The sequence below is a fragment of the Pseudonaja textilis genome, chromosome 6 (genome assembly GCF_049901715.1).
Source record: "Pseudonaja textilis isolate UNSWEBS1 chromosome 6, rPseTex1.2, whole genome shotgun sequence".
Taxonomy (NCBI): Eukaryota; Metazoa; Chordata; class Lepidosauria; order Squamata; family Elapidae; genus Pseudonaja; species Pseudonaja textilis.
The window spans coordinates 9,697,360-9,721,103 of NC_141995.1; the positions used below are offsets into that span (position 1 = coordinate 9,697,360).

At 43.6% G+C, this 23,744-nt stretch overlaps 1 protein-coding gene across 1 annotated transcript in view; it reads right to left on the reverse strand.

Moving 5' to 3' along the window:
• ANTXR2 (ANTXR cell adhesion molecule 2) overlaps positions 1-23,744 on the reverse strand; it is a 164,923-nt gene that overhangs the window by 133,994 nt on the left and 7,185 nt on the right. Inside the window, exons 2-7 of the mRNA XM_087935789.1 lie at positions 22,234-22,305; positions 19,650-19,721; positions 12,661-12,742; positions 9,691-9,792; positions 9,497-9,565; positions 7,286-7,366 (exon numbers count right to left, since the gene is read on the reverse strand). Of these exons, the coding sequence (XP_087791915.1) occupies positions 7,286-7,366; positions 9,497-9,565; positions 9,691-9,792; positions 12,661-12,742; positions 19,650-19,721; positions 22,234-22,305 (478 nt within the window). The remainder of the gene's footprint in view (positions 1-7,285; positions 7,367-9,496; positions 9,566-9,690; positions 9,793-12,660; positions 12,743-19,649; positions 19,722-22,233; positions 22,306-23,744) is intronic.

Here is a 23,744-nt window from a genome sequence, read left to right on the forward strand (position 1 = left end):
TGTTCCCCCCATTCCTGCTCAACACACAGAAATCCTTAACAAGTTGGCTGCAAATCGCAAGAGCAGCTCAAGCGTTAGGCTATTCCATGTGGACTTAAAAAGAAACGGACTGATGTAATCGGAATAATTTCCTTTCAGTGCTCGGTCCTACACCTCCTCTTTATTTGTGTCTCTTTCTTTTCTTCTCCGACTGTCGGAACTCTTTATGGCTCATTTCCTGGCTCTTTCCACTACAAACAAAATCTACATATGGCGTTTTTTTTCCCCTCCCCCCCCCTCCGGTCTTCTCCTTCAGGAAACGTTCCAATTAAGGGCATTTGGAATTAATAATCAGATGGTTTCTGTTAATGGAGTCTTTTTATTTTATTTTATAAAAGCAGGAACACTTGGGAAGCATCAACTTTTTCTGGCCTCTTGCAGAAGCTTGTATTTTCTGCTCAGCTGCACTTGGAGCTCATAAAAAATAATGAAGGAAAAGGAAGAAGACACTGGTCCTCTCTATCCAACTTCTGGGGTAGTCTAATGTGCATCTTGATTCATACCTGGGCCTTTTTCTTTTTAGATCCACCTTCCCCAACATTGTGTCTTCAAGGTGTGTTGGCACTGCCACGCTTTGGAAGGACCAATGGTGTATAAATGTAATGATGAAGAAAACAGTGCGAAATAGCAATAGCACTTAGACTTATATACCGCTTCGCAATGCTTTACAGCCCTCTCTAAGCAGTTTACAGAGTCCGCCTCTGGCCCCCAACAATTTGCACCCTCATGTTATCGACCTCGGAAGGAGGGAAGGCTGAGTCAACCTTGAGCCAGTCAGAATCAAACAACCAGTTCATATTTATGAAGTGCAACTTTGAAAGGTCACTAAGTGAGCCTCTGTAAGTCGAGGGCTACCTGTAAATAAATCTTTATTGTTGGGGAAAAAAAATCACAACTTGTCCTTCTGGGTTTTTGCTTTTAGAGCCGGACCTTAATCCACTGGTAGTCATTAGATTGAAACTGGGGGGAGAAAGGTTTGCATCTCTAAAATGTTTTGATTCACACGCATACCAAAGTAGTGAGGGGATTGATTGAGGACACAGTTCCGTGAAACACCCAGAAATCTTCAGCCAACATCATTGCTAAGCATTCTGGCAGCTCAAGTCCACCCTTCTGAAGGACGCTTGGGTGGGCAGGAGAAGGCTGACATAACAGGATGCAATCATAAAGAACTGAGCACTGACCACTGAGGCTGCAAACCACACACAAACCCAGCTAAAAACTGACAAACAATACCTTACATTTCAGCTGATCGCTGTAGATACAGGATCGTAACAGTAACTGTACCTATTTGGAGGACTGCTTCTTTTTAACAGATTAAGAGAGTTGGAAGGGACCTTATAGGTCATCTAGTCCAACCCTCCCACCCAAGCAGGAGACCCTACACCACTTCTGACAAATGGCAGTCCAGTCTCTTCTTGAAAGCCTCCAGTGATGAAGCTCCCACAATTTCTGAAGGCAACTTCTGTTCCGTTGGTTGATTGTTCCCACTATCAGAAAAATTCTCCTTATTTCCAGGTTGAATCTCTCCTTGTTCAGTTTCCATCCATGATTCCTTGTCTGGCCTTCAGGTGCTTTGGAAAATAGCTTGACCCTCCCCCACTCCTCTCTGTGGCAGCCCCTCAAATATTGGAAGACTGCTATCCTGTCTCCCCTGGTCCTTCTCTTCACTAGACTAGCCATGCCCAGTTCCTGCAACCGTTCTTCATATGTTTTAGTCTCCAGTCCCCTAATCCTCCTAGTTGCTCTTCTCTACACTCTTTCTAGAGTCTCAACATCTTTTTGACAGTGCGGTGACCAAAACTGGATGCAGTATTCTAGGTGTGGTCTTACTAAGGCTTTGTTGAGTGGTGTTAGTACCTCACTTGATCTCGATTGTATCCCTCTGTTGATGCAATATAAGATTGCGCTGGCTTTTTTGGCTGCTGCCACACACTGTTGACTCATATTTTATGCAAATCTTACTTCAGATTTGTTTCCTTCTATATGCCGAGGTTGTGTAATTGTAATAGACTGCAGAAATAGCAAAATGTGTTGCAAACTATTAAGTGCAATGCATCTGCAACAGAATAAATGCAAGGGCAGACCTATTTTATACATGCAAACCTTAAATGAGGAGCATTTAAGATTTCTGGGGCTTAAACAGAAAGACCAATGATGCACAGCAGCTAAGACCACATCACAACTATGGATGCAGCCAGGATGTCCTTAATACATTTTAGCTGTCAAAACTTATGAGTACCATATTAGCTTTACTTTACCATGCTCATACTACGTACACTTTGCATAATGAATTCAACTTTTTCCTACAACATAAAGTGAAAATAAACTGTTTCTGATATCATTTTCTTTCACCACTCGTTTACAGCTGTGAGTCATATTTCAATATTTAACTATTGCAACATTCAGAACTGTTACAACAACAAAAACCTTAAAGTGTGCAATCACGGGCAGACAGAAAATAATAAAATGGTTATATCTAGTGACCAGGCACATTTTTGTGGCCTGGATATTCTAGCAGTACTTCATCATTTTTTCACAGACCGGTCAACTTTCGGCTTGTATTTTATTTTGACAGATGTGCATTCGCGTAAAAGTTTTGTAAAGTCGGGAGACCTTAACAGCAACAGAAAAGCTGGCTAAAGGTTACTTGCAATTCAACTGCAGCGGAATAGGATCTATCTGCGTTCTACACTGCTGAGTTTGTCCAGATACAGTTTCTCTATTCAGAATATTCAAATCCTGCTCTGATCATTATTGAAGGATGTGTTTTTCAACCACGAAAAATCAAAAATAATTCCACAAGATATTAATCTGCCTATTTTTTCACAATGCAATCGAAGTCCTAAGATATAATCCAAGACAAGGCCCCGCATTAAAATAAAACAATCTTCACTCAACTTTTACTTTATTAAATAAAACATATAAAGAACAGTTGCAGGAACTGGGCTTGGCTAGTCTAATAAAGAGAAGGACCAGAAGAGACAGGATAGCAGTCTTCCAATATTTGAGGGGCTACCACAGGGAGGAAGGGGTCAAGCTATTTTCTAAAGCACCTGAAGGCCAGACAAGGAATAATAGATGGAAACTGATCAAGGAGAGATTCAACCTGGAAATAAGGAGAAACTTTCTGACAGTGAGAACAATCAATCAATGGAACACAAGTTGCCTTCAGAAGTTGTGGGAGCTTCATCATTGGAGGCTTTCAGGAAGAGACTGGGCTGCCATCTGTCAGAAATGGCACAGGGTCTCCTGCTTGGGCAGGGGGTTGGACTAGATGACCTACAAGGTCCCTTCCAACTCTGATTATCTATTATCTGTTATTTATCTATCATATTTAGAGACTGCCCATCTTCTTCAAAGAACAACTCTAGTAATAGGCAAACAGACATCGGTTCTGTACATAATCTGTATAATTTGCCATCACAGGGCTTCACATAAGACCCTAAAAACCTCGAAAGCAGGAAGGGGAAGATGCATATAACTACAGGTAGTCCTCAGCTTATGACCACAATTGAGCCCAAAATTTCTGTTGCTAAGTAAGAAATTTGTTAAGTGGCTTTAAGCCCCACTTTACGACTTTTTTTTGTCACATTTCTTAAGTGAATCACTGCCGTTGTTAAATTGGTAACCTGGTTGTCTAGTGAATCTGGCTTCCCCGTTGACATCGCTTGTCAGAAGTTCGCATAAGGGGATCACACGACCCTGGGACACCGCAACCATCATAAGTGTGAGTCAGGGGCCAAGCATCCGAATGTAAATCAGTGAACCTGGGGATGCTACAACAGTCATAAGTGTGTAAAATGGCCATAAGTCGCTTTTTTTTTCAGTGCCGTTGTAACTTTCAATGGTCACTAAGCGAACTGTTGTAAGTCAAGGACTACCTGTACTCCAAAATCGTTACCAACTTACTTTGTAAGATTTAATTCAGGCTCAATTGTGTTTGTAAGTCGAGGTCTGCCTAGACTTAACAGTGTTTTCCTCGTCTGAGAAAAACACTGTTAAATACAGGTAGGCCTCAACTTACAAACACAATTGATCCTGACATTTCTATTGCTAAACAAGGCAGGTTTGAAGTGAGCTATGCCCCATTTTGCAAACTTTTTGCCTCAGTCGTTAAGCGAATCACTGAAGTTGTTAAGTTGTTAAGTGGAAGTTGACTAGGAAGGTTACAAACAGTGATCGCATGACCCAGGGACAGGGCAACCATCACAAACACATGCCAGTTGCCAAGCACTCAAATTTTGGTCACATGACCCCGATGATTCTGCAACAGTCGTTAAGTGTGAAAAATAGACGCATGACAGTCTTTTTTTTCCCCAGTACTGTTGCAACTTCGAACCGTCATGAAGCAAATGGCTGTTAGTGGAGGACTATCTGTATAGCAGCAATTCCTGGCTCACAGCTGGTATAAAAGCATGTTTTGATGTACCAGCTGAACTGGCAGACCTAAAAGCATTTGACTCAAAGCCTTTAATTCACAACGGACAATCGAAAACAAATTCATTAGCACTTATTTCCCAAAATTTCTCCTTCAAATTTATTGCATTTACATTTGCTGCAGCCTATATCTTTCCTTAATGGAGAGTTGCGTATTTATTTTGGTACACACACAAAAAATATGCACAGTTAAACGGTTGAACAAAGCTTTCACACCACAGTTTTCTTTAAGGAAAGGAACCCAATCAATACAGTTCTTCCAAGTCGAAGTGCAAGTTAAAGATGCAATTTGTCTACACAGAAACCATTAAGCAAGACGGTAGGCCCTTATTTAAGAATCCTTTTTAGGAATCAAACCCTGCCAGTATATTTACATTCCAAAAAAAAGTTCCCTAAAATAGATACATGCAAAGCTCTCCAAGGAAAATGCCATGTATGACAGGGTCATACATCTTCTCATACTAACTCGCTCAAAACTATGGATCTATCTCAGCTCCCTTCCTGCGAATGGAGATCTATAGGAGAAGAATTAACAGAGCTGGGGTCAGAGTTAAGAGCATCATAAGCTTAGAATCATTACATTGCCACAAAAAAATCAAAGTCCATTCCTTTGTTATCCAGCATCAATTCAACATTGAACTTTGATTGACCAGATTCTTGTGTACAAGCTTCAACAATACATCTTTTGAACTATGACTTAATGTATGATCCTGATCCTTTTGTAGTTGACAAGATCCAGAGGTGGACTGCTCCTGGTTCGCTCCAGAAATTTCATGTGGAGACTCCTGGGAGCGGCTGGGCAGGGCAGGGGGTGCATGGCCAGTTCGACATTCCTCGTGTTGGGGGCACCTGTGGTGGCCCAAGCGCTCTGCCAGCAAAAACGAGCTCCTAACCTCCATTTTCAGCTGCGACCGGGGTAGGCTGCTGGGGGTTCGCAGAGGTTCAGGAGATCATCTAGCTAAGATTCTACACAGTTTGGAGAACCCCCAAATCCCACTCCTGCCCACCCTGCCCCACCCCTCTCAGGAGTCCCCATGCGGCCTGTTTTGGATGCAGGTAAGTGTAGGGTGCACACGGAGGCTCAGGGAGGGCAAAAACGGGCCTCCCAGAAGTTTGGGAGGGCTGGAAACAGGCCTGTTTCCGGCTTCCGGAGTCCGGTGAGGTTGTTTTCGCCCTCCCAGAGGCTTGAGGAAAGTCTCCAGAGCCTCGGGAGGTCAAAAATGCCTTCCTCCCCCCCGCTGTGGTGCAGGAGGCTGACTAGGCCACACCCACCATGGCCACACCCACCCAGTAACTGGGCAAGCCCATCCCCTGGCCTTGACGGCCTCCTGCAACCCTCTACCAGCTCAAACGGAGCTCCGGAGGGCAGAGGATGGCCCTCCTGAACTCCGTTTTCTCTGGCAGAGGCACCGCAGGCCGGTCCTTCACTGTTTCCAAAGTGACCCCACGGGCTAGATCTAAACACCCTGCAGGCCAGATTTGGCCCATGGGCCTTGAGTTTGACTCCCGTGATGTAGATCAATTATTGTTTTATCTATATATATATATATATTTAAATCAACATAGACAAAGCCGCCCAGATTCTACTCTAGGCTATGATGTGGTTCACTTGGTTTTTCTTCTGCTTTTTTCCTATTGTTTCATTTTAATTGTAGGTAAAGTACAGTGAACTACTGGCCGTTTAAATAAGGCATAAGTCAGTAATATCCCATGGGATATGCCACCAGCCGTAACAGTTCTGGTTGAATGAAGTTCAACCTTCAAATAGGAGAAAACGCTTCTCTCTTCTACAGCCGATCCATCCTTAAAGGTAAACAATTATTCTGAATTGGGACTGCCAGGAGATCTAACAATCACGGCCCATGGTAAGGAATTTCAGTAGCAATCACTCAGGAACCCTTGAAAAGCCAGCTTTCTATTCCTGTCTCAGGAAACCTCTGGATGCTTGATCGTGCAACAGAGTAATTTTAATTTGTTCAAAATCAGCCCATTCCACAAGAAAGCATTGAAGTTAAGAAAGCCCAGGGAAGCCCGTGATGACGCGGGATGTGGCAGAAAGGCAACACAGTCAGATAAGCAATAAGAGTCCCTTTATTATCTCCAACTTTGCCCCCGATGTCCAGGTTACCTTCAGGCTGGAGAAAAACTTTCCCAAGAACAGCCTTTGACTGTGGAAAATTCAGTCCAAAACATGGTACACACAAACTGTAACTTAAAGTCCAAACAAGCCAAACTGAAGTAATTAGTTTGGCAGGGCAGGAGCAGGAGCAGGAATTTCAGACTTGAAAGCACGGCAAAACTCACATAGTTCAGAAGACGGCAGGAACACAGATAACCCATGACAATACAAGATAAAGTCATGGTTGCTCCCAACAGCTTGCTGCACGCAGCTTGCCTTTTTTATACACTGTGTTCCCAGCTGCAGCTAATGAAGGGAATCAGGGCCCTTTCCTCCCCTGAAGCCACGCAACCCACGTTGTTTCCTTCTCCGTTCCTCCCTGCATGCCCTAGGATGAAGAGGGAGTGGGCCTGGGTCTTCCTCTGAATTCCCTCTCCCTTGTTCTACCTCTTCCCTGCTCTGCCCAGCCAGACTTTGCCGTTCCCCAGTTTCCTCCACAGCCAACGGAGCCACACTCCCACTCTCTGTCAGCTGTTCGGCTTCCTCCTCCGAGTCAGATTCCGACAGGGGCATGACAGAACCCATCATTAAGATAAAAATGAGATAGCCACAAAAAAATGTCTTTACAAAAAATAAAAATAAACAAACTTTGCAAATTAAACAAGAGGCACTTTTTCAAATACTCACAGAATTAATTATCCCGCGGAGAGCTTGAAATCCTTCTCTTACCGGGAAGACTTGATCCTTTGAATCAGCAATGCTTTCAAGCTGGGGAAGGAAGCACAAATACAACACAGATTCGTGCTACCAACCTTTAGACACAGATAGACAGGCATTCATGGACAAGATTTAATAAAGATTTAGGGCAGGGAAATGAATGCCTTCAAGAGAACCACAGGTAGAGACAAAATCCTGTTTACTAATCGCACTTTTTCTTATTCCCGCAGCAAAACAAATTAAACACAACTTCAAGGAAGATTCCCAGCTATGAAAGGCCACGAAAGAAAAACAAGGAGCAGTTTTATTTACAGAATGGTTTTTACCGAATCTGCTGATTCTCTTATTTAAAACCAAACTAACCATTATGTTATCCTCATTTCTCTCCAAGTCTATTAAGAGTATGAGGCAAGGCAACAGAGAGGAGCCAACCCAACAAAGCAACCTTGAGCCACAGTAAATGACCCAATTTAGCCGAATCAGGCTAAGGGTCAAACTCCATGTTACACTGAATGCATAACAGAGGGATGGGCTAGTTGTGTAGATGGATGGGCTAGTTGTGCTAGCTACGTGGCCTTTTAGTTTTGTGAGTGGATCTGAGTGTATATCCTGACAACCCCAATAAATCATACCTCTGAAATTTGGCAGCAATTCATAAAACAATGATGGTAGGATTTTCCACCCATTTTAAGTCATCATCTTCATTTAACAACCGCATAATCCCTTGCGGTGTGGAGTCTGGGCAACTGAATGGAGCTAGCAGAGTGTTTTAATGGCCGGATGCCCTTCCTGTCGCCAGTGCGGAGTTTCGCTCAGCAGATATATTCACAGTGTGCCCAGAGAGAGAGAAATATCTGCCTCTACCTAGGATCGAACGCACAGCTCCCTCTCTAGGCCATTCCTTTCCACTCATTTTAAGTAAAGAAAAAATGTCTGTAAGCTGCCAGATATATCGTACCTGGAATACAGGTACCTGTTATGGTTCGCCGGCAGCCTGTGCAGACGGCAGAAGAATCAGACAGTGGGGAAGAACAGGGACCAGTCCGGTAGTCTGGAGAGGACTCAGACAAGGGTCCTGCATCCGATACAGAGATGGGGCCAGGACCATCTGGGAGTCATGCGCTGACTCCAGAGCCTCCGGAGTCTGGCAGCAGCGAGGCAGAGGAGCAAGGGGAGCCTGTTCCCAGTGCGCGCATGCGCAGAGCTGCCAGAAGGCAAGAGCAGCTACGACAAAAGGGCCGACTTGGGAGTAAGGCTTGGAGGTAATTGCCCCTCCCATAAGATATAAAGGAAGTGCAAAGGTAGAGAAACCTTTGCAGGAAGCAAAGTCGTTCGCTCTGTTCGGATTAAAGCTTGAAGCTCTGTGTGGACTTTGTACTTCATTTGGCTTTTTACAGTTAATTTGGCACTTTAGTTGTTGGCAGCAATTCAAAGGAGGTAAAGGTGGGTGCTTATCTCGAGAGACTGTTTGGGACTCATTACAAGCTGGGAATGAACTTAATTCCCAGCCGTTGAAATAAAACAAGAGTTGTTTGGACTAAGCGTGTGCTTAATTACGGTCTCAGAAAGCCTTGGTCCGAACAATACCACCATCACCCCGGAAAATGAACCCCAAAACACAAAATAGTTGCTGAAAAGATTCAGTGAAGAAGGGCATTTCTGCAAGATCCAATTTGAATCAGTCACTGGGATCAAAGATTTATTTTCCCAAGCTTTCAGGCTCTTATTGGTGACCATCATTGGGGAACTTTTCTCTCTCTCTCTCCAGAATATGCACAGTGGGATATTCTACACATTGTATTAGAATAATTTGCGGTTGTGTGTAGCTTTTAGTTGTTAATTAACGACTGCCGACTACATTGTCGAGTGTTGTTTCCTTGTGCCTCTGCACCCTTGCCTCCTCAGTATCTGATAGTCTGGTGATAATTCAGCTTTCCTATTGACTGTCAAGCGGCCCATTTCCCAGGCTTCAACCATTTCGCTGGCTATTTTTGTCTCTGTTCAGACAACAATCATAGCAGTTGTGAAATTGAATGCATGTCCTTGTTCATTGCAATGTGAGGCTTCCAATGAGTTTGGGTCACCTCATCCAAGGAAATTTCTCAAATAAGAAAGCACCTTTGCCAGTTATATATATTTTTTTCATTTTAATATGCAAATTCCCAAGACGGAAGGCCCTACCTGCTGTTGATTAAAATTGAGGACTCCAACACAGTAAACTCTAGCTCCCATGGATCTGGCATTATCTGCCTGTAGCAGAGAGAGAATGAAATGGGGGGAAAAAAAGAGTTATGTCTACATTTGTCCACCCAAAATAACAATGCATGTGCAAATGTCAAGCTCAACAGGAAGCACTGTTGGACTTCAACGCTCACCTCTTTTTTCGCATACTGTGGGATCAAACCTTCCAACTTTCCATCTGTCAAGGCAATGATTACACTGTTGGACCCTTTCTCTTTTACAATCTGATCATTTGCCTGGAAAAAAAAAAAACCAAAAGAATTTGTGCTCTTACAATTGCATTTGGAGGTGGAGAAGAACAAGAAATGGAGGATAGAAATGGTGAACCACACGGAGTTAAGCACTGATCTAGCTGCACCCAATTTCTTACGTTTAATGTCAATGTGAAGGATCTACAGGTAGTTCTCAACTTACAAAGGCTTGTTTCGTAACTGTTGGAAGTTTCAACGGCACTGAAAAGAACTGACTCATTACGTTTTTCACACTTACAACTACTGTGGCATCCTCATCAAAATTCAAGACGATTGGCAAGTGACTTGAATATATATGATGGGGTATGTGTTGTATTGTAGCAATTTTATTAGTTTATGTTGTGACATACAAAGAAAATACAAAAGCAAATAGTAGGAAAAATAGGGAAGGGAAAGGAAGGGAAAAAAGAAAAAATAGGCATTGACTTCCAACTCCCTTTGGTGCAATAGAATAAGGCATTAACATCAAACCTCAACTTTTTTACTTTGACATAATAGTTTAAAGTAGCCATTTCTACAACAACAGATCTATTGGTAAAACCCCAAAATCAACATTTCATTTTTTCCCCTCATCTCAAGTACAAAGTCCAGAATCGGTTTCCAGGTAGAAATAAAAAGTATTTGAACCTATCCAGATTCAGCTGGTTTGGACCGGTTTGGCGAACAGGATGTTAAATTTACATTTGGTACGCTGAACTGATAGTTGAACTGACCCGCTGGCCCCACCCACCCTCCCCTCCCCTCCCAGGAGTCTCCACGCTGCCCATTTTGGAATGCAGGTAAGTGCAGGGTCCGCGCAGAGGCTCTGAGAGGGCAAAAAAAATGGGCCTTGTGCAAATCCGGAAACGGGCCTGTTTCCAGCTTCCAGAGAGCCTGCAACGCCCGGGAGAGGCCATTTTCGCCCTCCCAGAGGCCCGAGGGAAGCCTCCGGACCCTGGGGAAGGTGAAAAATAGCCCTCCTGGTAGGCCATGTCCACCACGGCTATGGCCATCCAGCAACCGGGCAATGACTCAGTTGCTGGGATAATCCCACATATCTGTGACAGCTGCAGTGTCCCGGGGCCACGTGATCATCCTTTGTGGCTTCCGGACAAGCAAAGTCAATGGGGAAGCCAGATTCACTGAACAACTCTGTTACTAATTTAACAACTGCTGTGATTCACTTAACAACTCTGGCCAAAAAAAAAAAAAAGGTTGCAAAATGAGGCAAAACTCACTGAACAACTGTCTCACCGACTTAGCTTGTCAGAAGGTCACAAAGGGGATCACATGACCCCGGACAGCACAACTATCATAAATACACGCCAGTTGCCAAGCGTCCAAATTATAATCATGTGACGGCAGGGATGCTACAAACGTTGTATGTCTGAAAAATGGCTATAAGTCACCAGAATAGGATGGGATGGGATGGGATGGAGCAAAGTGGAGCGAAGCAGAACAGAACAGAAGAGAACAGAATAGCAGAGTTGGAAGGGACCTTGGAGGTCTTCTAGTCCAACCCCCTTCTCAGGCAGGAAACCCTATAACCATTTCAGGCAAATGGTTGTCCAATCTCTTCTTAAAAACCTCCAGTGTTGGAGCATCCACAACTTCTAGAGGCAAGTCCTTCCGCTTATTAATTATTCTCACAGTCAAGAAATTTCTTAGTTTTTTTTCAGTACCTGCCACCAATAAATGGCTGTAAGTCAAAAACTACTTGTATTACTTTTATTATAGGATTACAGTAACAGAATGTGCTTTCGCCTTCCTTCACTGTATCTTTGTGAGAACAAGGAACGGTTCTCAAATTATATTTCTGCCAGAGACTCAAATTCCTTTGATCTAACCATTGTCTTGGTTGTGGTTCTTCATCCTGTACCTCAAGGTTATTTTTACAGCCCATTACACTATTGGACCGAATCCAATTTTAATGAAGTGGTTTTCCTTCCCATCGCTAACACCACAAATCCATTTAGAGAAAGCATTTTTTTATTTGCTTTTACTTTAGTTAGCAATGAAGTCTTTCTTCGATTCACAGAGCGATCATTTTAGTTTCCTTTTAGTTAGGTGCCCTGGTGGAAGCTGTTTCCTCCCAAAGATATTACATCGTCATTTCATCTTCCCTTTTTAGATCCTGAAACAAACTGCTTAGCTCTTAGACCCAGTTTTGGTCACCATGATACAAAAATAAAGGCTGAGAAGCGAACAGAAGAGCAACGAAGATGATTAGGGAGTTAAAACATACAAAGAATGGTTGCAGGAATTGGGTATGTCCGCTCTTTTGTGAAGACGAGGACTAAGGGTGATATGAGAGCAGTGTCCCAGTATTTGAGGGGCTGCCATAAGGAAAAGGTGGTCAACCTTTTCTCCAAGGTACCTGAAGTCAAGACAAGAAACCATGGATGAAAACAAATGAAGGAGAAAAGCAACCCAGAAGTAAGGAGAAATTTCTTGATAGTGAAACCAATTAATCTGTGGAACGGCTTGCCACCAGAAGTTGTAAGTGCTCCATCACTGGAGGTTTTGAAGAAGAGATTGGACAGCCATTTGTCTGAAACGCTATAGGGTCTCCTGCTTGAGCAGAGGGTTGGACTAGAAAACCTCCAAAATCCCTTTCAGCTCTGTGTTTCCTGTTCTGTGTCTGTTTATCGATGTGTGTGCATTTGTATTATTTTGTAAAAGAGCTTTCCAGTCCAGAACAGACTCATCAACATCCTGCATGCTGCCCAGAATTCTTCAGGAGTGAAGCAGGGTAGAAATACTACCAATTATTATTATTATTTTTAAGGCAAATAATGATTCAAAAGGTAGAAAGTTCTCAAACGGCAATGAACTACACTGCATCTCCAATTACAGAAAATGCAGAGAACTTACTTTTTGTATTCCTTCGTGCATATATGTTTCACCTCCTGGCTTAACGTTTTGTAAATCTTCAATGCCTCTCTGAATGTTTTGCCTAAAAATAAGGGGGAAATCATGAAAACGTTTATTAAAGGGACCAAAATTACTGGAATTAACTCGTTTTCTAGTAGATTGGCAGATCTTTGGAGATAAAAGATTTGTAAATAAAGTTTTCCTCTGCTCAAAAGTATTTACTCCGGATTCCTAAAACATCTTGCTTTTGATGGCTATAACTAAACAGATTCATGGCCCATGGTGAATTTGGCCTATAAATATTAGGCGCGAATTATCAGGACATGTTAAATTCCAGTTCAGAAGATGTATTGCTCAAGACTCTATACAAGGATCTCGTCAAAGTTCAATCCTAAACTGGCACCAGATAAGGGTCAACAGAATTCTAGACGGATTGGACTTGGACCTTTTGTGGCAACACAATGATTCTATGCTGCTAACATGCTTAACTCTGCCCACCCCCAGCTCTGCCTGCTCTTCTCCTACAGTTCCTTCCTTAGCTATCCATGTTAATTTTAACACTAATATTTAATCATTTAAATTGTTTATGTTGTCACTTTTATCTCGTTGCAAGCAGCATAGAAATTTAATAAATAAATAAGGTATTTATGAGCCACGCTAGCACAGTGGTTATAGAGTGCAGTACTGCAGGCAAGTTTTGCTGCCTGCCAGTTGCCTGCAATTTGGCAGTTCGAATCTCACCAGGCTCAAGGTTGACTCAGTTTTCCATCCTTCCAATGTTGGCAAAATGAGGACCCAAATTGTTGCGGGCAAGAGGCTGACTAAACCGCTTAGAGAGGGCTGTAAAGCACTGTAAAGCTGTATATAAGTCTAAGGGCTATTGCTATATAGAGAAACTTGCAGACTTGGAATTTCTGAATCACTCTCCACTTCATTCCTCTCACCCACAATTGAAAAAGTAGACTAGATGGGAGCGGGGGAAAACCCTTTCAACAATCCATTTAAATCTGTACTACCAGTTCTGGTTGCCACCGAAGACATGCTGTGCGCTATAGATGGCAGCTGAACGAGTTACATAAAGTCAATGCAATCTGTTTAATCCAAAATATTTTACACTCGGCGTCTATTGAAAACAACCTGAAACTGGTTATGTACGAATGCAGATTACCAAGCAGACGCTCTCTGGTTGCCAGGGGATGTCTGGCAGACTGTCCGCAGGCTCTGGCAGTTCTGCTGCCAAGAAACAAATGACAAATCAAGTTCCAGGGTTGCTTTCTTTCTTTCTTTCTTTTTTCCCCCCTTTCTTTTTTTCAAACCAGATTTTTGCAATGCAAAAAATAGCTCTTCGTACAATCAGTTCAGTTTTATTTATTCAGCATAGAACCAAGACCTCCCTGCACTTTTGGACACCTGCAGCCCTATTTCAGCTATGGGGCCCAGTGAGTATAAAAAGAAAACGCAGTGGCTTCCACGGTGGAAAAAGAGATTATTCACGGTAAAAAAAAGAGATGATTATCTGGGTTGTAATGGAGGAGGAGGAGGAGGAGGAAGAGAGGGAAAAGAGGAGGAGCAGGAGGAGGAGAAGGACAAGGAAGAGAAGAGGAGGAAGAGGGGAGGGACCAGGAAGGGAGGAGGAAGGGGACAGAAAAAGGAGGAGTGGGGACAGGGAGAGGAGGAGCAGGAGGAGAGGGACAGGAAGAGAGGGACAGGGAGAGGAGGAGGAGGAGCAGGGGGAGGAGAGGGACAAGGAAGAGGGGGAAAGGAGGAGCAGGAGCAGGTCAAGGAAGGAAGGAGAAGGAGAAGGACAGGGAGAGGAGGAGCAGGAGGAGGAAGAGGAGCAGAAGAGGGACAGGAAGAGAAGAGGAGGAGGACAGGAAGATGAGGAGCAGGAGGAAGAGGAGCAGGAGGAAGAGGAGCAGGAGGAAGAGGAGCAGGAAGAGAGGGACAGGGAGAGGAGGAGCAGGAGGAGGAGACGGACAAGGAAGCAGGGAGGAGGACAGGCAAAGGAAGAGAAGGAAAGGAGGAGCAGGTCAAGGAAGGAAGGAGAAGGAGAAGGACAGGGAGAGGAGGAGCAGGAAGAGGAAGAGGAGCAGAAGAGGGACAGGAAGAGAAGAGGAGGAGGACAGGAAGATGAGGAGCAGGAGGAAGAGGAGCAGGAAGAGAGGGACAGGGAGAGGAGGAGCAGGAGGAGGAGAGGGACAAGGAAGCAGGGAGGAGGACAGGGAAAGGAAGAGGAGGAAATATGTAGGGGGCATGGGAAGGCACGCATTGCCTTCTGGGTGCTGGCACACAAGCCCGAGCATGCAAGCGCACGCACAATTTTTGGCACAGGAGCCCAAAAAGAGTAGCCACCACTGTTCTAGGCTGATTGTGAAAGTTGAGTATGTTTTGAACTGTGAATATTGGTTATTTCTCTTGTTTTTTTCTTATTTTGAGATACAAGCAGGGCTGGGCTGCTGGGGGTTCGCAGGGGTTTGGGAAGAGCCCCTAGCTAAGATTCTGTGCAGTTCGGAGAACCCCCAAATCCCACTCCTGGCCCCGCCCGGCCCTCCCCTCCCAGGAGTCCCAAAACAGCCCACTTTGGATGCAGGCAAGTGCAGGGCCTGCGCAGAGGCTCAGGGAGGGCAAAAAACGGAGCTCCCGGAAGTTCAAGAAGGCCGGAAATGGGCTCGTTTCTGGTTTCCAGAGAGCCTCCGGAGTCCGGGGAGGCTCGAGGAAAAACTCCGGAGCCCAGGGAGGGCAAAAATACTCCCCCCATCACCGCCATGGTGCAGAAGGCTGGCTAGGCCACGCCCACCATGGCCACACCCACCTAGCAACCAGGCAGAGAACCCTTTGCTAAAATTTTTGAAGCCCACCTCTGGATACAAATGTAGAATTGTATCATGATTGTTAAGATTCTCTCAATCTAAAAAGACTAATGAGGAAAGATATATATATTTTGCAGAAGGCATTTGGATTCTTCTTCCGCAGGAATGCTCCTTTCAAAGAAGAAACAAGGTGGGGGGAAAAACGAGAGGCCACAAAAAACATACTTACAGGTAGATCAAAACTAACTTTAGATCAGAACTAAAGATTGGCAAGAAAGCTAAAGCTCAGAAAGATATGGGGTGCCAAATGTAACAAAAAGAACTTATTTCAATGTGTTCAAAATAAAAAGAAGAGAGAAAATCAGTCTGTCAGATGCTCAGTAAACACAGAAAATTACTAACAGAGAAAAAGTCAGTTCCTGCTTTGCCCTAATTCTTCTCCAATAAGTAAAAATGTGTCTCGCTGGGCAACTGGGAAAAAAAAAAAAGATGAAGGGGCTGGATTAAAACCTGCAAACGAAAGGAGAAAACTGAAAATAGTCTAGAAAATAGCTCTTTACTTTGAATGAGCTCAAATCTCCCAGGACAGGTGGATTGCATCGTTAAGATACTGAAAGAACTTAGCAAATGGCTTGATTTAACCTTGGTGTGATACCTTGAGAAATTTAGGGCACAAGGCTAGAAAGCAGGAGGCTGTGAGTTCAAGTCCTGCTTTTATTCTGAGTGATTTGGGGCCAGTCATTTTTCTCTCAGCTCAACCCACTTCACAGGGTTGTTCTTGTGGAGAAAATAGGAGGAGGAAGCCCACGGTGGCACAGTGGTTAGAGTGCAGTACTGTAGGCTACTTCTGCTGACTGCCGGCTGACTGCAATTTGGCGGTTCGCATCCCACCAAGCTCAAGGTTGACTCAGCCTTCCATCCTTCCGAGGTGGATAAAATGAGGAGCCAGATTGTTGGGGGCAAGAGGCTGATTCTTAGAGAGGGCTGTAAAGTGGTATATAAGTCTATGTGCTATTGCTAAAAATGCATTATTTTTTTCCAAAAGGCAACTGGACTTTCTTGGGCAGCGGGGGGTGGGGGTGGGTATTCTTTGAAAACATTTTTTTGTATAAGTATAAACATGAGTAAGAATACAGAAAATAGGTACGACTAAATGGGGACGATAGGACAGGGACGGGAGGCACGACGGTGCACTCATGCACGCCCCTCACAGACCTCTTAGGAATGGAGTGAGGTCAATAGTGGATAGTTTGAGGTTAAAGGAGTGGGGGGTTAGAGGATGTAACAACAGAGTCAGGTAGTGCATTTGTCCAATCAAGTTTGAAGCGGTTTACACTGAGTTTGTATCTGTTGTGTGCCCTTGTATTGTTGCGGTTGAAGCTGAAGTGAAGTAAAGTGGAAGCTGAAATGATGAAACCGTGTGTTGCAATGTCTGAACACAAGTGCGTACAGCAGAGTTGCTATCATGATGCCACCGTGTATGTTTCTTCACCATCCGCCCTGTGGTGGATGCCCATTTCCTGATTTTTTCCTTAAACCCAAACCCTTTCGCGTGCCCCGTCTCCCCCCAAAACACCTCCCTCAGTTCTGGATCCTTTCTCCGATACTGGAAGTAATCCTGGACACATCGAAACATATTTAAACCACAAAAGCAGACATTTGCACAGAGGAACAGGTGATGGTTTGCTACAGCAAAAACAAACACCCAACTTCTGAAGAGCAGGCTACCTTGAAATAACCGAGCGAGATCTGGAAGGTTTGTGAAATCCACTTAGAATTCGAGGACGAAGCAAAAGAAGACAAACCGTTGATGGCAGCTTGGAGGCTGCTTCACAGTTACAAATAGAACATCTTGGTGGAACATATGCAGAAGCATCTCGCACCTCTGTCTTTCAGCAAAGGCACGTTTTTATCCCTCACAGTTATCACGCTGGTTGTCTTCCTTCCAAACCCCTACTTAATGCTCGCGGCGCCAAGTCCTTCGTTCTTGATGTCAGATTGGAGAAGGCAACGTGGCTCCCTCCCAATTCATACATTAGCATCTCCCGTGAATGCTTCTACGTGACTCAGCATCTAGAGCAGAGGCCCTCCCCCCACCAACCTTTCCGGCCAGCAATGGGGATCCTACTCGTTCCGCTACCCGTTCCATGATCGCGCGCACACCTAACATGCGCACGCACCTAACGCGCACGCACCTAACACATACACGCAGCTTTCGACACGCCACCTGAGGTCTGAGGCGCCAATTAGCTGAGAGGATACTGAGGAGAAAAGAGCAATTCTGCGCTTTTCTCTTCTTTCTCCTCTCAGCTGATTCTCTCAGCTGATCGTCGGAGGGTATTTTTACTACCGATTCAGCTGAATCGGTCCGAACCGGTGGCATACCACCACTGTTTTCGGCACCAGGGACCGGTCCTGTGGAGAGAACTTTTTCCACGAACCGGAAGGGGTGTGGTTTTGCGTACTGCCAGCATCCTGCAAATGGGACTTTGTTCTGAACCAGCTCCCCAAACACGACAAACCCTCTGAAGTGAACTCAAAGTTTCCTTTAATTAGGAGTGCCGGCAGCCCCGGCAAAAAGTTTATCTCTCGCCGTCCGGCAGGGAGATGAATAGTTGTCTGCCACACCTATTCATCTCTCCCTCCCTGCCTTTTATTCCCAGAGCTGGGGTGGGGGGGTGGCTTCACTAGCAGCAGTGACTCTTCCTTCCCAAGGACCGGCTCATAGATTTCCACTGCTCTCCTCTCTTCTTCCTTCTGCACATCCACGCATCAGGCACTGGACCCAGCTGTTCCTCCTCTTCTTCATCAGCCACCTCCAGACCTGGGGGCTGTTGACCCTCCATCTGAGGGCTGACGGATGGCCCAGGCTCTGCCTCTCTCTCTGCCAGCTCCATTCTCTCTTCCCCCCTCGGAGCTCTCAGGTTGCCCTGATGCTGACCCTGACTCCCACGCCTCCTGCTTCTCCTCTGATTCAGCTGCTGGAGGGGCCAGCAACTGACAGGCCACCACAGGCTTTGTTTCTTTGCATGACCCAGTTTCTGGCATGTCGTGGCCCGTTGCCAGTCCATGAACCATGGGTTGGGGACCCCTGATCTAGAGGGCACAGCAGAGTTTTCAAAATGGTCCCCGAAATTTTGCTAACAATAGCAATAGCATTTATATACCACTCCATCCTGCTTTACAGTCCTTTCTAAGCTGTTTACAAATGTCAGCCTGTTGCCCCCAACAATTTGAGTCCTCATTTTGCCAGACTTCAGAAGGATGGAAGGCTGAGGTCAACCTTGAGCTGGTCAGGATCGAACTCCTGGCTGTGGGCAGAATTAACCTGCAATTCTGCATTCTAACCACTGCGTCGCCATGGCAACTTTTGTAACAGGCCACTAGAATGAAGTGAGAAAGCAGACTCGTGGTCTGGACCTAAAAGGTGCCCATTATTTCTTTTAATCAAAGACTGTAGTTGAAGTTTGAGTGACACGTCGGCGTCTGCACTCCAAAAAAGTAATGGGGAAAAATTAAATTGGATCTCAATACTTTACTGTCCAACTGAATCAAAACTAAGTATGTTCCATAAGATTAACCCTACTATATATCATATACAGGTAGTCCTTGATTTACCATCACTCATTTAATGACCATTCTAAGTTACAATGCATTGAAAAAAAGCCTGACTTATGACCAATTCTCAGACTTATGCAGTTCCAGCATCGCTACAGTGCGGGCTCTCATAGAATTGGTAGGAAAAAATGTGGAAACCCACCACTGGGGGGAACAGATTCATTTAACAATCGTGTTACTAGCTTAACAACTGCCCTGATGCATTTAACAAGTGTTGCAAGAAAGGCTGTAAAATAAGGGAGGGAATCACTTGACAACTGTCTTGCTTAGCAATGGGAAATTTTGGGCTCAGTTCTGGTTATAAACCGAGGACTACCTGTATATGACTATGAGTCAGAGGACTTGTATGCCCTGAAAGAGATAGTCAAAATAGCAATTAAACATGACCGTTCATATGTCAGATAAACAGATAATCCCCAAGAGGCCTGAATTTGATCTAACACTGCTTATCCAATTATTGTAGCTTTATAATTCTAATTGCTGAAAAGGTTCACAGTTCTGTTGCTTAAAAAAAAAGTATTGGCTAGCATTTAAAAATGGGCAATGCCAACATTTACTTACCTATCTTGGGTTAGTGGCAGAACCACAGTTGCTTGCATGGAAAACACAATGAAAGATATCCTCATCCGAGGGCTTTTAAAGATGAGAAAGAGAAAGATAAACATTAAACTTCAGCCATGTAAGCCAGAACATTTAAAGGATTCTTTAATTTGACCACACAGAGAATTATCTAGTATACGGTACATAACATGTTGGTTGGCAATTCTATAGTTCATCTATTCTGAAAGCAGAATATATAGCAATAGCACTTAGACAAATATACCACTTCACAGTGCTTTGCAGCCCTGTCTAAGCAGTTTACAGAGTCAGCCTCTTGCTCTCCAACAATCTATTTCCTTCCCTCCCTCCCTTCCTTCCTTCTTAGCACTAGCACTTAGACAAATATACCACTTCAAAGAGCTTTGCAGCCCTCTCTAAGCAGTTTACAGAGTCAGCCTATTGCTCTCCTACAATCTGGGTCCTCATTTTACCCACCTTGGAAGGCTGGAAGGCTGAGTGAACCTTGAGCCTGGTGAGATTCTAACTGCCAAATTGCAGGCTGGCGGCAGTCAGCAGAAGTAGCCTGCAGTTCTGCACTCAAACCACTGCACCCCTGCGCCACCATGGCTCATACTGCTAGATTTGGTGCTCTTTTGAGCTTGGTTCATTTGCTTGCAGACATTTCAGCATTATCTCAGAGCTGTCTGCGTACAGTGCATATGTCCTATGTACACGAGGGTGTAGGCTTGACAGCTTTAAGACTTGTGGACTTCAACTCCCAGAATTCCTCCTCCGGTCATGTTAGCTCAGGAATTCTGGGAGTTGAAGTCCACAAGTCTTAAACTTGCCAAGTTTGAAGATCCTTGGTGTAGGGTCATTTTACAGCCCAGGAAGGTCCAGAAAGACCACGTCAAGCACCTGTCTCACAAGTTGTCACGAAAAATGAAGGAGAGACTGTTATCATGCAAAGCGGGCCATTTTGTGTCCTCCAATTATTATTTAATCCGAGGGAACCATCTCAAGCATTCTCCTCCATTGATTTTTCTTTGTCTAAAGATAGATCTCATCATTGCCAAATACTCTTTTTTTTTAACCTTTTTGTATGTTTACAGATATAACATTTTTTAATCCCACCATCAAGGGATTCCATTCGGGGAGAAATACATAAGCATACATTCCCATTCTTTTTTCAACATCCGTTTTTAAATATTTGAAGCTCTTAAAAAGAAACCGAAACGTGTGTTAATGTTGTAACTTGAGGCCTCTGTCGTTCGTTCAGGCCCAGAAAAGGAGGAAAAAATGGGGAACAGATGTATGAGCCTTACTTGGAGTGATCTAATTCTGAAAATGACACCTGCTCAGAATTTTTACCATATGCTGCACTAAACAGCATTTGTCAAGCATGGAGCCCTTCCTCTTTTTCCCAAAAGAAAGAAAAGGAGTGAAGGAAACAAGGACAAAATTTCAAAAGCTGTTAAGAACGATCCCACCAAATCGTTTATTTTCCTGTCAGTTCAGAAATAAAAGGGTGGAGTTCTTGTCGAAATCAAGAGTGACCAAAAGACTCAGGAATGGGCAATCAGATCATTTTTGGAAGGAACAAGCCTTTCGGTTGCCAGTAACTGAAATTCCAGATCCTGTGACCTCTGCCAGTTACTCTTTTTATCCACTTACATTGTACCAGGAAAAAGAAACCAATCAGATTTCTTTCCTTATACTATAGAGGCTTTGTTTTCTGCCCTATGAAGTTAGATGCGTTGCAATTAAGATTCCTCTTCCACATGGTTTTGCCGCAGATGGCCAAACACAATTGCCTAACTGTACTGCATTTGCCATAGGAAACAATTAAGTGCGGTGATGTCTATACAGAATTGCTTCCAAGACTCAAAGGGTCCTGTGTTTAACTAGACTTGAGCATCGTCTATACTTTTAAAAATAATCTTGTTCTTGTCTCAGGAGTGCCATGATCAAAATCATGCTGCCATTATCAGGCAGATGTTGCACACATCTGTGTAACATCCTTGGGAAGAAGTCAGAAAACCATAGATATCAATAAATGCCTGGTGTCCCACAGCTGCTTTCCCGAAAATCCATGAAAAGATGTGATTGTATAATGAAAAAAGAAGAAAAAAGAGGAAAGAAAAACTGAGGGACCAAAAAATGTTATTTTCTGTTTTTGTTCTTCTTTTTCACCGCAGGACTGATTTAAAACAACTCTTTTTTTACATTCTGATAAATAGTATTTTTTTACTCTTACTATACATGTAATCTCTTCCTGCCCCTCCATTTTTATTTTTTATTTTGCTCTGTGGCCATCATTTTGGTCAGAATTGTATTTGGTATCCTATAATGCAGGCTCAAACTCCACTCTAAATGGCCATTTCTAGAGATATTCTTAGTAAGTGTTGGAAATATGATATAAACATGTTCCAGCTTATTTTTCAACTTACATACGTTCTTATGTTGTTAAGAACAATCCAGATCTAGTTTCGAACTCATTTGCAATGAAACTATTCATAGTCTCCAGGGGAAACAGGAAATTAAGAGAAAATAGTTACCACAAAAAAAGGAAATATGGTTCTTTCTGACTCGTTCGACAACTTACCTCACAAATCTTTCTGTCAGCTGCTTCACAAATTCAACAATTTCTGACCAGTGTGATGTTACACTCCCTGATCTATAAAAAAAGAGCCAAAATGAATGTTCATTAAGTACCAATAAGCTTCTTAAATTTCTTAAAATACTTCTTTGAAACAGTTTTCATGAAGGATTCAGACTTTCCTGCCACATTTAGTTTCCGACTTACGACTAGTCATTAAGCAATGGGTTGAAGTTACAACAGACTTCCTCAAGGCTATCTACAACCTGGATCCTAAATTCTAGGACACACAGACACACACACACACACACACACACCACCACCACCACCACCACCACTACTGAGCAACTGCTGTGTTTACTTAACAACCACAGTATCCATTTAATGACCACAGTGATTCACTTAAGGCCTGCTGCAAAAAGGTCATAAAATCAATTATGATCACATGGTAACCTGTTTAATGACTGGCATGACTTACAACTGTAATTTTAGGCTCAATTATGGTTGTAAATCATTATGGTACTGGTATCATTATTAACAAATTAACAGATTAACAGATTTGGAAGGGACCTTGTAGGTCATCTAGTCCAACCTCCAAGCAGGAGCCCTAAACATTTCCAGCAGATGGCAGTCCAGTCTCTTCTTGAAAGCTTCCAGTGATGAAGCGCCCACAACTTCCGAAAGCAACTTCTGTTCCGTTGGTTGATTGCTCTGTCAGAAAATTCCTCCTTATTTCCAGGTTAAATCTCTCCTTGTTCAGCTTCCATCCATTATTCCTTGTCTGGCCTACAGGAGCTTTAGAAAATATCTTGACCCCTTCCTCCTCTCTGTGGCAGCCCTTCAAATATTGGAAGACTGCTATCCTGTCTCCCCTGGTCCTTCTCTTCCCTAGACTAGCCATGCCCAGTTCCTGCAACTGTTCTTCATATGTTTTAGTCTCCAGTCCCCTAATCCTCCTAGTTGCTCTTCTCTACACTCTTTCTAGAGTCTCAACATCTTTTTTATAGTGTGGGGTGACCACAACTAATTATATAATTATACTATTTAGATATTTATACTAGTTCTCCTCAGTGGAAAGTGATTGGTAACCATCAAATATCTATAATACAGTATTTAATGTTTGAAGTAATAAAAGAACACCTCCCCAAATGAAAACAGAATTACAGTTACAGTGTCAGAACCCTACTGAATTCAGAATGTCATCACTTATGAACCTATGTCAAGCAAGACATCAGCAACCTATGGAGTTAGACAGAGATAGGTCTTGTGGCCAGAGTTTTGTAACTATTGGTCTAGAGGATGGAATTTAATGAGCTGCTTAATAAAATGTTATGATGACACAAGACTGAGAGGTTTGGACAACACTTGGAAAATTGAATTGGGATGAACAAGACAGGGAGAAATATGGCATTACATTAGCAAGAAAGGAATGTAGAAGACACATGCAAAAATTAAGAGTTCCTGACTTGGAAGCATCTAAGAAGGACTTGGATTGAGTCATGGACATCAAGCTGAAT